Source organism: Elephantulus edwardii, unplaced genomic scaffold (assembly GCF_000299155.1).
Source record: "Elephantulus edwardii isolate Elephantulus edwardi_28Jun2011 unplaced genomic scaffold, EleEdw1.0 scaffold00053, whole genome shotgun sequence".
Lineage (NCBI taxonomy): Eukaryota > Metazoa > Chordata > Mammalia > Macroscelidea > Macroscelididae > Elephantulus > Elephantulus edwardii.
This window is the reverse complement of record NW_006399803.1, coordinates 7,320,118-7,337,454: the sequence shown is the minus strand read 5'-3', so window position 1 is coordinate 7,337,454 and position 17,337 is coordinate 7,320,118. Positions and strand designations below refer to the sequence as shown.

At 41.6% G+C, this 17,337-nt stretch overlaps 1 protein-coding gene across 3 annotated transcripts in view; it reads right to left on the bottom strand.

Annotated features, from left to right (window-relative positions):
- Positions 1-204: 204 nt before the first annotated feature.
- ZNF827 (zinc finger protein 827) overlaps positions 205-17,337 on the bottom strand; it is a 261,480-nt gene continuing 244,347 nt past the window's right edge. The window contains exons 12-15 of one of the 3 annotated variants that reach the window (XM_006887002.1): positions 6,042-6,233; positions 5,502-5,679; positions 3,528-3,560; positions 205-2,116 (exon numbers count right to left, since the gene is read on the bottom strand). In XM_006887002.1, coding sequence (XP_006887064.1) covers positions 3,545-3,560; positions 5,502-5,679; positions 6,042-6,233 — 386 coding nt within the window. In that variant the 3' untranslated portion in view covers positions 205-2,116; positions 3,528-3,544. Of the gene's footprint in view, positions 2,117-3,527; positions 3,561-5,492; positions 5,680-6,041; positions 6,234-17,337 lie in introns of all 3 variants that reach the window. The other 2 variants (XM_006887004.1, XM_006887003.1) reach the window with 2 other exon arrangements.

Genomic DNA, 17,337 nt, shown 5'->3' with positions numbered 1-17,337 from the left:
CTAATAAGGGGGAGGGGACCGATACCGCCAGAGGATCTGCAAACACAATGGGAACTTCTCAGGGGCACAGACTGAACCGTAGGAGTAAACAGCACCTTTGTGTTGTCAAAGAGGTCGTGACTAAATTTTCAAACATACAGTCTACTCATTCCGTACAAAAGGTTTATTTTTTCTTCCTTTTTTACTTAACTTTTTTTTTTTTGCAGATGAGAAACAAAAATTAGTGCAAGACGAAAGCACTGTGCAAAACTGCTATTTTTTTTTCTTTTTTTCTTTTTTTTTTTTTTAGTCTGAGCATTTATACTCAGAATTTATCCAAACATCTTTTAATCTCCTTGGCTGGATTTCTCTCAACCATAAAATTTTTTCATTCATACAATTTTTTTTTTGCAAACAAATGGTAACCACTGAATTAATACATCATATATATATATATATAAAATCTGCCCTTACAAAATGACACACTGTGTGTGTGCACCATACGCATTGTATACATATGGACGCCCACATCTTTAAGGTGTTAGCTGCAGTGCTGCAAGATATTTCCCCCGAGGTCAGGTGCTTGATTTCTCACATCTTCATAACCAAAGATGATGGGAGCCCAAGGCTGCCAGCATCCTATTGGAAATCTCCAGCAGCACTGTGGATGTCTACCATGCTGTCACCAGGCCCTACCACTCTGTAGCCATAAAACCAAGAGGGAGAGGTGGAGAAAGCTTGGAGAGAGACTGGAGTGGATGAACAACCCAGGAGGGCCGAGAACGTTCATCGCTGTTGGAGAGCCAGTACCAAGAAGGTACAGTGGCAAAGTCATGGCACGTGACACACAGCCTTCCTTCTCTTTCAGAATCCACAAACACCCACACACCCCATTCACCCGACAGAAAACAAAATGCACCGGTAGGTAACAAGTGCTGATTGCTATTAAGGACACTCTCTTGAGGGTTGAACAAGACAAAATTCCTTTAGGAGAGAAGTACGGAGAAAGGGTGAGAGTGGGAGGTGGGTGGCTGGGAGGCATGCCTCTGAAGGTAGAAGTATGCAGTAGGTCACCTCTCTGAAGACTGAGTAAAGCAGCTTTCATGTCAATGCAATAGGAATACACACAGAGCCAATTCTCTATTCCTTACTAAAGATATACAGTACAAGTGGTTCAGACCCAGGGGGTCTGTAGATTTTGCAGCAACATACACCTGCTGGGTTGTGTTTAAGTTTTGTGGGTTTATTTTTTTTTCCTGTGGTGTTTTTTTTTTAATTTGTTTTTGTCTTTGTTTTTGGTACAGTGCATGGCTGCCCTCAGACAGTCTCAGCTCTTTCTCTTAGTCCAAGATAGGCAAGGAAGGAGTGTTTGGGTGAAGGGATTCTAGGAGGTGCAGTCTGAGGTCGGGGAGGGTGGAATGTGAGATCCAAGTGGTTCTTGGGGTATAACATCGTCAAGGGAATGAGATGGGCAAAATCTGAGTTCCGGTACTTGTCAAAGCGCAAAGGGGAGCCGTTGAAGGCCAGAGCCTTGAGTGCCAGGTTGGGCTCTGAGCTGCTTCCGTGGGCGGCCGACAGGGCCACGGTCTGCAGAGCCTGGGAGGCAGACATGACGGACAGGGGAGACAAGAGATTCCGGGAGCTCCCTACGACGAGGAGTGGGGCCCCGGGGCCGGCGGGCTCCTTGGGGGCTGGACACAGGCCCTTCTTGTCCTCCTCAGGGCAGTCCCCACTCTGGTGCTTCTTGACGTGGCGGCTGAAGACGAAGGGGTGTGTGGTCTTGAAGAGGCACTCTTCGCAGCTGAAGGTCTGGCGTGGGGCGTGCTTCAGCTTCTTGTGCAGGTTGAGATTGTCCTTGCGCTTGCAGCTGTAGCTGCACTGGTCACAGTGGAAGGGCCGCTCCCCGGTGTGGACGCGCACGTGCTCGATGAGCTTGTTGGCGGTCTTGGACAGGTAGCCGCACTGGTCGCACTTGTAGTGGTTGCCAAGGCGATGCTCCCGGGTGTGCGTCTCCAGCTCCAACTGGTTGGCCTTCACCGTCTGGCAGATCCGGCACTTGTACTCCATCTTGTAGTGGGTCTTGAGGTGGCACTCCATGGCGGCAGGGCGGTTGGTGGAATAAATGCAGAATGGGCACCTGCCGGGGAAAGGAACAGAAGGAAGGTTCAGGCAGGGATGCTCTGCAGCTCCCGAGCTACTACCCCTCCTCACCGACACCCGCCCCAACCCCTCCACCCCCGAATGCTAAGGCCTGGCCAGCCCAGCCCTGCTGCCTCTCAGGGGCTAAAAAGGCTCCCTGTGACTTCTCCCAGCTAGTAAAGTGCTCGGACAAGGTATGCTCAGCCTTTGCAGGATAGGCTGGCTGGGACAGTGGTCACCAAGCCTTCTTGAGGGGGAGCAGAAAAAATATGGGGAGTGAATAAGCTGCAGTTCCCCTCCACCTCCCCTCCTCCCACCCCTCAGAACCCTCCCCACGCCCCACCAGACAGAGCAGAGGTCTAAACCTCAAGACCTCCCCTCTACATGGGAGCAACACAAAGAATCGACTTTTCATGCACCACACCAAGCACACGCAGAAAGGCTAAGAGGTTTTAAAGAACAGCTTATAGGGGGAGAGCTACCTCCAGCAAACAGAAAGTCACAGGGGTCAGAATCGTGCTTATTAAAAGGTGGTTAGGATGAGAAGGCCTCTGTGTGTCTCTCTCTGTGCGTGAGTGTGTGTGCGAACTTGTGAAGCAGCCTACCAGACAGAGGAAGATATGGGCTATGTCAGGGGTTAGGGGAGGCAGCCCACCCACCATCCTATCTACAGGTGAGAGACAGGGATGAAAGGAGCTTCAAGACACGAGGGCATTACTGTGTCATAGAAATAATAATAATCATCCTCATCATTCAATTGGATTCAAATTCTCAGAGGGTAGGACCACGTCCTACATTTCTTTGGGAGTCTTTGCAGTGCTTGGTTGAGTACTCAGCACACGCTGACTCAGAATCTGAGCCGTCTCCACAGAAAGTTCGGTATAACATTCAAGGGCAGATTTTAGTCCCAGGCTCCATCCCCTAATCGGGCTCCAGCTAGCCACCCTGGGACAAAGCCCAGGCTTTTTCTGTGCCTCAGTTTCTCCATCCTTTACAAGAAGAGACACTGCCACCAAGCCATGGATAGAGGGGTTGGGAGGAGCGATTGGGACCCATTTACAAAATCTGCTGAGCTTCTCTCTCAGAAGCCACCATGTCTGAGTCAGTGGTTTATATGTTAATTGTAGTGTTTTCTCTTTCTACAACAAGAATGTAAATGCAAAAATAGCTGCCTAGACTTTTCTTTTGGCAGCCACAGGGCAGGGGCCAAAAGTGAATTGTCCTCTGAGGGTTTGGAGAGGTGTTCAGCAGAGCCCAACACAACCAAGTGCACCGTGCACTGCCTCCTCAGCGCCAAGCTCGCCGTTAGCCTTTGAACCTCAGCTCACAGAAGAGTGCACACGAGAGAAATATAAAGCCCATTCCCAGGTCAGGTGCACACACAACCCCTACGCCAAGCTGGGCCTTACCTAGAGGAGTCTGACACTCACCACTGTCCTGAGCTACGGCAAAAGAAAAATAATAGTATAATCTTATTTGATCTGCATTATGAACAGGATATAGAGTACAAGCAGTTCCATCACAGAAAAGCAATTGAGACATCTGCAGTCTGTTTCATTTTAAGGACATTTCTGTGACCCACAGCTCCATCTTTCTTTCACTGCTCAGGCAAAGTGCTAAGGGTTTGAGGGTTTTTTTTTCTTTCTTTTTCGTACTCCCAGGATTTATCTTAAAGGCATTCTCTCAGGCAAATTAATTCTCAGATAAGGCAAAGGAAAACAAAACAAAACAAAAAACAAAACAAGGACTCACTGTATAGCCAGAAGGCATTATCAATTTTTTCAAAGTATTCTTCTACTTGGTCATCCTAGAACATAAACTATTACACAGGGGACCGTTAGCACCGCACGGGAAGTGGCTGCATCACAAAAGCATCAGAGTTCACTGTGCATTCTCCCCAACAGGTTCAGAGGCTCGGGATTTCTCAGGGCCCTGAGGAAAGGCTGACTGGCAAGGCCACGACCGGCAGGTGCCCAAAGTTAACAGGTGTGACTGGGTTACTGGGAAGGGCGTGGAGCTCTAACTTGACTAAGGTGAGAAGGGCAAGACTGTTGTTTGTTTTTTATTTTTGTTGGTTTTTTAATTTTTAAGAGCATATAAATCTTTAGAAGGGACAGAGGAAATGAACCAAATCCATTCCCAAATAAGGTTTGGTCAGACATTTCCCTTCCATTGTGTTTTGAGTTATAACCAACACTCTACCCCAAACTTCATAAGCTCCACATTTTCTCACACTAAGTTTACCCCAAGACTGGAACTAAATGGAATTCAACAGTGGATGCTGCTCCCTGACATCTGTTTGGGCATGCTTCTAAGGACGGTCCCATGGTCAGGCATCCTGTACCCACTCTGGAGGAGTGTTCCTCTCTCGGGCTGGCTGTGAGTTTAAAATATGAAGGAATTTTAACCCAAGTTTTCTTTTTCCCTCTGTGTACCTCTAAAATTCTTTTATTTGTATTATCATTTTAATGAAAAATTATGTTGTGCCCTAAGAGTAGCACCGTTTATCTTGTGGTCTGTGCCTGACTCCGCATGCCTCTTCGTCTTCCCTAGACCAGATGTGTCTAGGAGTGGCTCTCTGAATTCTGATCGTGCTAACACATATACGCTTCCTAAGTATAGAAATTTGAGTCTATTCCTTTCTTGCCCTTTAGCACCTGTTATTAAGCCAGACACACAGTATGTAGGATAACAACTCACTGGCTTAACTTGGGACCAGTTGGCTTCTTGCAAATATTGGGTAATGATGCTACAGGTTGTTTAGGTCTTTGGGTACCTAGGAATAACGTGTGACTGGCAGTGTCAGTTCTCATGAAGGCTCAACAAAGACCCAATTCTAGTCTCTGGGAAGGTGCAAGAAATGTCTGCAAGAAAATACAAGGCTTGTGATCTATGCATGAGAAATGTGGCCTCTTGACTATTTAAACTACCATGGGTCCACTATTTAAGGGTGGTGTGGACCGTCATCCTTGTTGAAAAAAATATATGGTAAATCATCTATAACCAGAGATGATGAACTGCACTGACAGTGTAATGATTTATACTTGGGGACAATAATCCCTAAATCTATTGTTCATATCAAGTCTCAACAAAACTCAATGGTGTAGGATAACTGTCCTTATGGGCAAAACTGATCCAATATGTTGTTTTCCAGACACAGAATCTCACAATATCTGCAAAATGGATTTTCTTGCTGAAAACTTCGGTTGACCCCTGGGTTTTAATCTACAGCCAATTATAGGCAGCAGAGATTCATAAATTCCCATAAACCCAGCTTCCCCACTCCAAGACCCCAAAAACTTCAGTGGAGAGGGTGGGACAGGGAAGGGGGGAGGGGTGTTTAGTAACAACGCAGTAAAAGGTTCTGTACTTGCTTTCCTTACTTGAGCCCACCGGTGGGGACAGTGTGGCATTTCTTATGTTCCAGCAGCTGTTCAGGGGTCTTCATGAACTTGTGGCACACGTCACACTCAAACATCCGGGTGATGAGGTGTATCTGCAGATGACGCTCAAACATGTTCTTCGTCTTGCAGACAAAGTTGCAAAAAACGCATTCGAACCCTGAAAGGACCGAAGCTGGGTGTACAGGCGCATGGGGCAGAGACAGGAGGGCAGGAGTGGGGTAGTATCCCCTTTCCTCCCACCCTATTTGCTACCACTCTCCAGCCACTGTTCCTTGCAGCTCTGAGCTTACAAGTGAGCTACACGTGCAGCTTCAGATTCAGTGTCACCCTCTCCATTCTTCTATCCAAATCTGGATGCAAATCAAACCAAAAGAAATTCAGATTTTAGGTGATATGTATGGCATGTATCCTAGGCCTACTATCTGCCTTCCAACACTGTGTTTCATGTGGTTATTCTCAGGGCTGGGCCACCCTAGAGGGAGGAGGGCTGAGCAGACCACATTCACCTCCTCCCCTTACCTTTCTCTGGCTTCTCCTCACTATTCAGTGAAGACTGACTTCCAGGCATGACAGAGATGACAAGCAGGTTGTTCCCCCCTTTGTTTTTCTGAGAGCCATCTGAGTCGTCTTTGCTGTTGGCTGAATCACTCAGAGCTGAGAGGGAGGATGAAGAGGGGCTATTTGATTCACTGGGAGTCTTCCTGTCTTCCCCTGAAAAACAAAACAACCCAGGTCTGTTTACTCAGGCATTGAAAGCACTTAAAATGACAGTGATTGAGGGTGGTGGAAGAAATGAAGGGTGTATCACTGGTGCATCGTAATTCAGGCAGCACAAGGCTGAGTTTCCCAACTCTCCCCCAGCATACCCACTGGTATACCATGACCTGGTGCACCTATGGTGATAATAAATGGTATCCTTGAGGCCAAGAGTAGATGTTCACTTAGACAACAAATATTTATTAAGGTCTCACATTAATTGAAGTAAAATGATAAGTGCTAAACTGTACTGAAGATGCAGTCAAGTTCTAGGAATCATGTTACAGTACATAATCTCATTTTATCTGGTGAGACACAGCTATTATTACCTCCAGGTGAGGTAATGGAGGCACAGAAGAGTTAAGTTATCCTAGGAAGTGATGAAGCAGAGATCTGATCTTGATGCCAATCCACAGTCCATGCTCTCCTCAAAGTGGAGTGAGTGTGTCATCTGGCCATTAAAATTTAGTGTCAGGGGACTTGTGCTTCTATTTAAGTAGAATATCAACAGATAAATAACTGCTTATAGAAACAATTGGAAAAAGACAAAGAAATTCAAAAGACAAAGCCAACTATATCCATGTTTTTTAGAGTACTGGAAGTTAGGTAATAAAGAAGAGAGATTCATTAGTGACAAGAAACAAAATGTGAGCTCTGATTGCTCAGTTACTGCTTTAAGACAGTCTCCAGGCTTCAATTCAGAAAGACAAATCCAGATGGAGCCCAACAGACTCTGTGAGTGGAAGAAACAGAGCTGACAATGTAAAGAGATCAACATGAGACTCTGTTCGACAGAAAACAGGAGAGAAGAACTCAAGCGACTTACAGAGGGTTCCTCTCAACTGTTCAGCATAATATTAATTAGAACATGTTCATGATTGTGATGAAACTCTAATGCTGGAGAAAAAACTGTTTAAAAGGCTTAGAGAACAGCAAATGGCACACATACATGTAGTGCCTGTTTCTATCAGCTGGTTAAGAAAAACTCTTAATTCAGGAGCACTGAGTAGAAAACACAAGAAAGTCTTATAATCTTGGGTAATACAACTAGACCTAGAGGCATACGCCAGGGATGCATCCTATCTCCATACCTTTTCAACCTATATGCAGAACAGATTATCCGGGAGGCTGGGCTCTATGAGGAGAAGTGTGGGGTCAAGATTGGTGGACGATTTATCAACAACCTGCGTTATGCAGATGACACAACCCTGCTTGCTGAAACTGAGAAGGACCTGAAGCGCCTGCTGCACAGTGTCAAGGACTGCAGCCTACAATATGGATTGAGGCTCAATGTCAAGAAGACAAAGATTCTCACCACTGGACCAATTGGCAGCATCAGGATGGATGATGAAGAGATTGAGATTGTATACAGCTTTAGTTTGCTTGGCTCTGTAGTCAACAGTCTTGGCACCAGCAGCCAGGAAATTAAAAGGCGCATTGCCATGGGAAAGTCTGCTGTTAGGCACCTCTCCAAAGTACTGAAGAGCAATGGTGTCTCTCTGGAGACTAACGTGCGTCTGATACAGGCCATGGTCTTCGCAATCATTTGTTATGCATCAGAGAGTTGGGCAATGACCAAGGAGGATAGAAGGAGAATTGATGCCTTTGAGCTGTGGTGCTGGAGAAGAGTATTGAGAATACCATGGACTGCTAGGAAAACAAACAGATTCGTCCTGGAAAGGGTTAAGCGGGGTGGCTCCTTGGAGGCAAGGATTCTGAGGCTCTAACATACTTTGGACATGTTGTGAGGAGAGACCGGTCCTTGGAGAAGACATCATGCTTGGGAGGGTGGAGGGACAGCACAGGAGAGGAAGTCCCTCTATGAGGTGGATTGATTCAGTGACTGGGATAATCGGAATTGGAATGTCAGAGACAGTGCGACTGGCACAGGACAGAGCAGAGTTTAGGGCTGCTTTACATAGGGTTGCTATGAGTCGCAAGAGGCTCAACGGCACATAACAACAACAGCAACAACAAGAGAGAGCACTATTTTGGACTTATCTAACAAATTATTATTTTTTTTTTAAAGCAACACTGAAAGTGATAAAAGCTTCCAAGTAACTACATGCTAGAACAAAAGTTAAAGTCCTTTATAAAAATACAAATACCCAGAAACAAAAAGGGTAAAGCCACAAAGCTGGCATAAGACAAAAATTAGAAGGCATACAAGGAAGCATGAAACTAAACACCACAATATGTAGAATATTCAGCTAATCAAAACTGACTCAGAATGGACAAAGATGTTAGAATTTACAAACAATGACATCTAAAAAATTATAACTACTTTATATGTTAAAAAAGTTCAATAGAGACAAGGAAAACATGGGGAGGGGGCAGTTCAAACTAAATTTCTAGAGACCAGAAATGTAGTAGCTTAGATGAAAAACATACTGGATAAGTACTGACAGAATAGATATGACAAAAGGACAGGTGTACATGAAGATAACAGCAATACAATCCTAAAATGAAACATACAGAGAAAAAAAAAGAATTACCAAAAGAGGAAGAGAGTTATCAGTGAGTTGTGAGATGGCTTCAGTTAGCTTAATATAGGTTTTACTGGACTCTATAGTAGGGGTATGAGGAAAATAGAAAGAAATTTGAACTGGCTACCTTCCAAATTTGAGGAAAATTATAAACTTATAGGTCCAGGAAGCTTAGTGACTACTTAGCACAAGAAACATGAAGAAAACACCAGAAGAAATGGGATATCATAATAAAAATGCTCAATAGTGTTAACAAAGAGAAAATTTTTATAAGTTTTCAAGGAAAATTACATTTATGTATAGAGGAACAAGAATGACAGCAGGATTCTAATTAAAGGCAATGAATGTGAAAAGACAATAGAATGAAGGTTCTTATCCAGTACAGTAAAGTTTCTGAAGCACTGAAAGAAAATATTATCAGCCTGGAATTCTATACCCAGTGAAGTTATCACAGAAATAATGGCAAAATGAAAAGAAAAGCTGACATTAAAAAAATCTGGAAGTATTTATCACAGACACACATTATTAGAAATCTTTAAAGATGCTCTCCAGGCAGAATAAAAATGGTACTAGATATAAATATGTAATTATAGGAAAAAATGATAATTACTATATGGGTAAAAATCTGATTTTACACCTAATATTTAAATCTCTTTAAAAGATAATAAAAAAATTTAAAAAAGATAATAAAAAATTTATTAAAACAAAATAATGTATTTTAGGATTGATTATATGTTTAAGTAAAATATATGAAAATAATAATGTAAAGACAGGAAGAAATAGAAATATACTACTACGTAAGGTCCTTATTATACATATGAAGTACTACATGTGTACACTGAAGGTATATGGTGATACATATAAGATGCACATTATAAATGTTAGATAACTGAAGAAATATATTTTGTTCACTAGTCAGATGGTTAATTTTTATTAAGATATATCTTCTCCTTCATCTACAGATTCATTGTAGCTGTATAGTTTTAGGATAAAAAAACAGAGAAATTTTTCTTTCAAACCACTTAAGTACTCTAGTGAATATAAACTTTTGGAACATTTCATAGAATATTAAAAAGTAAATAATATATGTAGATATAACATGCCTTTCTGAAAAGTTCCAACCTTCAAAACTTTGTGGCGCAGTTCTACTATCTATACCAGAGGTCACTAGAAGTTGGAATAGACTCAATGGTAACCCGCAACAATAAAATAAAGTTATAATATTGAGTTACATCTAGAGTTTAGGATGGTCATTAATGAGACTGGCTCAGGACAGGGAAGGGTTCAAAGCTACTGCACACAGGATCGCTATGTATCGCAAGTGACTCGGCCAATAACATTCTATGACAGGTTTGGAAGCAGGAGTGGCATCCACTTCCTAAACAACATGCCTCCGGAAATTCTATGAACCTTGATATAAATGTTGACAGTTGTAGAGGGGTTTCAGGCCTTCTGTTCATAGGGTTGCTATGAGTCGTGCTTGACTCTAATGCAATCAATAGCATCAACAACAACCATCACTTGTGTAATCAAACTAGTTTTTAAATGGAAACTTTTGTTAGGTGCCTTCTAGCTGACAATGACCCATAGCAACTCTATGAAAAACAAATCCTAACCTTGCCCTATCCTGCATTATCCTCACTGTGCTATGCTCAACTCGAGCTCACTGTTTTGTGTCAATCCATCTTGTTTGTGGTTCTTCTTTTCCTTCTCTTACCCTCCATTTTTTCCCAACATGATGCTCTTTTCCAGGGACTGGCTCCTCTTTGAAAATGTGCCCGAAGTATGTGACACAAAGTTTCACCAACCCTACCTCTAAGGAGCACGCTGGTTGCACTTCCTCATATGTGTGTGTACACAAACACACACTACACATACAGATATAAATATGAACTATATATAACATAAATTTATTTAAAAGTTTTCAAATCTCATTCTTTTCAGAAAGGCACATATGTTTAGGGACAACTCTTAATTCACAATTTTTCAAACTGTGTTTCTAGCAGAACTGAGCTGACCCCTTGGATAGACTGATTGTGTCCTCGTTTATAAATACACCACGGTAGAGTGGAACAAGCATTTATAATAATATAGGACTCTCTTGATATAGGGAGCAATTTACTGCCTCTGAAAGCACACTGGAGAGTCAGCTATGGGTCAGTTCTGACTCACTGGTAGTACATAACAAAAACAACAACCCTTGATAGAAGGTATCTTCAATGAAGTGAGTACAACTGTCAGTCCCTTATCTAAACACTTAACCAACTGTAGACAAATGGACCACATTTAATGGAGCTTTACATCCTTGATACTACTTCCCTAAATCCATCTACTATGACTGGTCCTGCCAAAAGGACATTAAAAGTGATTATATTAAATTAGTTTTTAGTATTAAAATATATTAGTTTTAATTATAGTCTTTAAAAATAGATTTAAGAGTTTTCAGGCTTAAGGCAGTGGGTAGAGTTACCTAAGTTAATAAATGAATACATACATAGGCCTGGACAAGCCACTCTATACTCGAGCTTGAGCTAAAATAATGACCCCAAACAACCATGGCCAATAAAGTCTTACCAAGCAAGCCCAAGCCTAGCTATGATCTCAGTGGACAATTATTTTCAACATCACAAAGGCAGAAACACCTGTACATATTGTCACTTCTTGCATTAAGGTAACTACATAGAGATAACATAAAAAGAAAAGCATAAATATCCTATCATTTTTAGTTTTTTTAAAAATCAAGACTGGCCATCTCACTTCTTCAGCATAAACACCAACATCTTTTTAGTGCTCTTTTTATCATTATTAAATAAGTGAGGTATTTTTTTAATGGCTGTTGTTAAGAATGAAGTCTTTTGATCTGGCACATGTGGATTTGAGTCTCACCTGTCCCAGTAAGCTGTGTAATCTAGGCCATGTCGATTAATTAACGCAATGCTTCAATTCTCTGAACTATAAAATGGGCTAATACCTATCATAAATGGTGGTGGGGCTGACTAAAGGTTTGTAAAGCATCAAGAACAATGCTTGGTGCTTGGCAAACACTCTACTATTATTGTAGCTATTAACATTATTTCCTGCTGTTTTATATAATATATTCCAGGTACAGAGTTGACTCTCAAAACAGTATTTATATAAACATCTATGAATTAATACTGTTAAAGAATAGTATTATTTATCATATTCTACTTGAATTTCCAATGTTGTGAGTTATATGATAATATCCATACATATACAATGAAGACTCATTAACATGTCTATTATTCAAATAGATGCTTCTACATCAAGAGCCAAAGAGGAAGAAATTGAGAATTTTTACCAAATATTGCAGTGTGAAAATGTCTGAACATACAATCAAGATGTGTTGATGATAATTGGCGACAGAAATGCAAAAGTGGGAAACAGTGAAGAAGAGATGTTGCTGTTGTTAAGTGCCGTTGAGTTGTAGACGACTCATAGCAACCCTATGAACAAAAGACCTGAACACTTATATAACTTTCATTATTTCTCCAAATTCATAGAGTTTCCAGAGGTAAGCTATTTTTGAAGTGGATGCCACTTCTGCTTCCAACCCTGTTTTAATCTGGAGCTCTACCAAACACTGTCCACCATGGGTAACCATTATTGCATTTGACACATAAGTGTCACAGTGTTTAGCATCACAGCAACCACGAGTTACCACTGTACAGTAAATGGACAGACCAGTGCTATACTGCTTAGAAGAATGTTTGACTAAAAACAATTTTCGTTTAGCCTGAGGGCCACAGGATAGTAGTTGGAAAATATGGGCTTGGTGATAGAAATGAGGCTGGAAATAGAATAACAGAATTTTATATTTACAATTATTTATTCATTGCAAAAACTTTTTCAAAAAGACACAAATGACAACTTTAAACAGGGATCTCACCTGCTGGGCTGCATAGGAATCAGACTGACTACATCTGTGAAAGAAATCATTGAAGATGCTCAATATTGGCAGTCAAAACTAGGCCAGAGGCAGATTGTGGGGAAGACCATCAGTTATTCATATGCAAGTTCAAATTGAGGCCAAATTCCACAGGAACCAAGATAAGATCTTGAAATCAATTTCATCTGAATTTCAAGATTATCTTAAGAATAGGTTTGAGACACTGAACATCAATTACCAGATGAGTTATGGGATGATAGCAAGGTTATCATCCATGAAGAAAGTAAAAGTTCATTCCAAAAAGAGAGGATAAAAAAAAAAAGATGTCAAAAGAGACTCTAAAGAATGTACTGGAGAGTCGAGAAGATAAAACAAAAAGAAAACATGTTGAAGTGAAAGATCTGAACAGAAGATTTCAAAGGGCAGCTTGAAAGAACAAAGCAAAGTACTATAATGGAATATGCAGAGAGCTGGAATTGGAGAGTAAAAAGGGAAGAAGTCACTTTGTATTTCTCAAGCTGGAAGAATGGGAAAGCAAATTTAAGCCTCATGTCCTCACACTGAATGACGCTATGGGTAATATATCGAATGATCCAGAAAACATCAAAAGAAGATGGAGGCTACCAGAAAGAATTGACTGACATTGGAAAAATTTCAGAAAGTATCATATGAACTGGATCCAGTAGGTAATGAAGGAGGAAGCAGAAGCTGCATGAAAGGCATTGGCAAAAAATAGGGCCCCAAGAATCAAAGGGATACCAAGTGACTTGTTTTAATTAACAGATGCAGCCTTGCATGCACTACAGTCTATGCTAGAAAATTTGGAGGATAGCTGTCTGGCCCACGGATTGGAAGAGGTTCATATATTTGTTCCCATTCCCAAGAAAGGTTGATACAACTGAATGTGGAAACTATTGAACAATATCATATACAAGCAAAATACTGCTGTTGTGCTGTTATGTGCCATTGAGTCGCCTATGACTCATAGTGAACCTATGTACAACAGCTCTGAAGCTTGCCCTGTCCAGAGCCAGTCTCACTGACTCCAACACATCTACCCCCATTGCCTCAATTACTGTATCACTTTATCTCATCTGGGGTTTTCCTCTCCTGTCCTGTCCCTCTACCCCTCTGACATGTTTTTCTTCAAGGATCAGTCCTTCCTGGCCATATGACCAAAGAATGTGAGATGGAGCTTTAAAATCCTAGCCTCCAAGGAGAAATTTGGTTTCACCCTCTCCAAGACAGATCTGTTTTCTTGGTGGTCCATTGTATGCTCAAGATTCTTCTCCAGCACCACCACTTGAAGACATCAATTCTTCTGCCATCCTTAGTCACTGTCCAGCTCTCTGATGCATGGCAAGTAATTTGTGAAGACCATGGCCTGGATCAGGTGCACCTTAGTCTCTAGACTAACATTGTTGCATCTCAGTACTAAGGAAAAGTCTCTGACAGATCATTAAAAAATGGCTAGAACAGTACATAGATAGGAAACGGTTAGAAGTTCAAGCAGGATTTAGAAGAGGCCATGGCACCAGGGATATCACTGGTGATGACAGATGGATCCTGGCTTAAAGTAAGGAATACCAGAAGAATGTCTATTTGTGCTTCATTGACTATGCAAAGGTATTTGACTGTGTGGATCATAACAAGCTGTGACTGACATTGAGAAGAATGGGAATCCAAGAGCACTTAATTGTGCTTAATTAATGATGAGCACTTAATTTCATGTGGAACCTATACCTGGGCCAGGAGGAAGCTTCAAGGTTTTTTTACTAGACAACATGTATTATCTAAGCACATTAACTTTTTGGTATTTCTACAAACATTTTGAAACTGTGACATTTGTTTGGGATTTGGTCTGTGTCTTTTTTTTAAAAAAAAAACAGTTTTGCTTACAAGTTGAACAATATGCCAAATTGCTCCATTTTTTTCTTTTGAGATTTCTGGTCTTCCACTTGCAGAAATCTTTGTCACTCTGGAAGTCTGGAAATGATTCTATTTTCTTCTAATTTTGCTAGGGTTGATTGGTAAAGAGGCTCTCTTGCTTTTGGACCACAATATGGTTTTGATCTGAGGTGAGGTATTACTGGTTTCTTTCTTAAGCAGCTGTGCTGTTAAGGGTTTATTTTTCAAAAGGGCTTCCCTAGCCATTGCCTGACTTTGCTATATGGATGGGAAGAATACGCAAATAGGGAGTGTCAGCTTATCCACAAGGGGATTGGCTAGTCTCACCATTAAATTGAGTGGATCCAGCAACAGGTTTGGAGAAACCTTAAGACCAGCAAAGCAGCAGCAAGAGAATGCTATGCAGCCTTCAGGGCCAGAGATTCTTGAGCTAGTCAGATGTGCAGCTGCAGCATTGAAACAGAGACCTGACTTTAGATGGAGCAGGCCTTGGGACTGCTACAACATTGAACCAGAGCCAAAAGCCTTTGCCCAAGTTGGCTAGAGGACCAAGTGAGGAGAGTATAACTGGCAAGACTGAGAATTTTGTAATACTGGCCTAAATCTGTGAGGCACAAGGCTGTGAGCACATATCAGCATCTCTCCTGACTGAGCTGAGTGAGTGTGTTCTGCTACTAACCTGAACTATAGGCCTTTGACTTTCCTAATACAGTTCTATGTGATCTGTGAGCTAGTGCAATGGATTTTGGGGCCAGTAAAGCACTAACATTAGTGTTGATCCAGATGAATAGAAAGAGGTGCAGGAGTGTGTGGGACATGTCTGACCTCGTGGGAATTGGTTTTGTGCTGTGGGTGCTGTTAACGGGGGTGGTTCTCTTTGTGGAGGTGATGGAGGTCTGATACAGCTGCCCCCATGTGGCCCCTGTCTTTTTTTACAGCAGCTATTTAGAGTCCTCAGTGCCATCCATTTGAGTTTTTTTAAACTGCTGCAAAATTTACATTACAGAAGTCACAAGCATCAAATAGAGGATTTTTCCACTGTTGATGTTCTCTGCAGGGATAAAGTAGTAAGAAGTAGGAGAAAGAGGAAGACAGTTCATCTTGAAGAAACACCTCAACAGAGGATAGTTCTGCAGACACACCAAGTACCTCATTCACAAAGGTGTTGTGGATTAGAGGAGCAGGTAAGGAAACATCGGAAAGCATGTGACTTCTGAGACACTAAAAGAAATCTGGTGTGCTGAACAAATTATGGGAACAAACGCTTATGTCAGGATAATGGTGATTTTTACATGCTATCAAGTCGGAACTGACACAAAGCTGACTCTCCAGTGGGTTTTCAGAAGCTTTGAATCACATGGGAGGAGATGGTAAATCTTTCTCCTACAGAGCAGCTAGTGAATTATAACTACAGGCCTTTGGATTTCAGTACAACTCCTTACTACCAAGTCAACAGAGTTCCCTTAGACCTGTAGGGACTCTGAGTAATTAAAGGGGAAAAAAAATACAAAACAAGAAACCAGGAAGGAGGTCTAGAGAAGTTAAGAGAGCACCTATATTAGAGTACAACTTACGGTGACACTGGGTCTAGAATTCAATGTCTTCCTTCACACAGAGTACTTTCCTCCAAGTAGTGTGAATAACTCACTACACTCTACACTTCAAAGTAATAACCAAGTAATTATCTTACTTTAAGTGTGTGCGCACACACACATAGGTGATTCTGCAGACATACACTTATTCACTGAGGGAACATTTACTCCTGACACTTGTATAGTGGCTGTTCCAGGTCTGCTGATACAACCATGACATGGACAGTCATGCTTCTTATGCTCAAGAATATACTTTACATACATTGTATAGCATACTAATTGCTGAATATTTCTGAAGTTTGACTTATATATTATTGTTGTTAGATGCCACTGAGTCAAGTATGCCTCATAATGACCCTATGAAAAAAAGAGAGCTAAATTCTGTTCTATCCTGTGCCATCCTCACACTTCCTGACATACAAGAGCCCACTGCGGCAGTTCACCTGGTCTAGGGTCTTCCTCTCCTTTGTCAAACCTCCACCCTTGCCTGAAACATGTCTCTGTCCAAGGAATAGCTCCTTCTAGCAACAAGCCCAAAGTATGTGAGGTGAAGCCTCATTATTCTTGCTTCCTAAGAGCACTCCGGCTGCACCTTCTCCAAGACATACATATATTTGTTCTCTTGGCTGTTCATGTTCAGTGCTCTTCTCTAACACTATAGCTCAATCAAGGGTAAGCTGATTGGTCATTTGTTAACAATCACCTGTGGGCTGAAAGCCTCTTGTTTAAATCAATCAGGACCTGCTGGGTGGGCATTTGTATTTAAATATAGGTTGGGCCTGGACTAAGAGTCTCCAGTGTGGAGCCTCCTGTGTGACTGATATATTTTGTGTTAAACTCAAGCATCTCCAAACATTAACCTAATACTGCAAACCTTTACTTTGAGATTAATAATTTCTCACAGACATCAGAAAGTTACAGCCCTAGGCCCAAATACTACTCTCAGGGCCATTATTTTGCAAATCTTGTTTTAGTGAAATATTATCATATCCACTAATTTATGCCTGTGGTGACTGAATGGCTGAGTTGAGTAGTAATAATAGAGAATAAATGGCTGGAATGTCTCAAAAATCATTGCTATTGTTGCCAGTTGCTATCAAGTGGATTGTTACACATACAGACTCCATGTTTAGAGGGTGCAAGTAACTGCTATATAGGATTTTCAA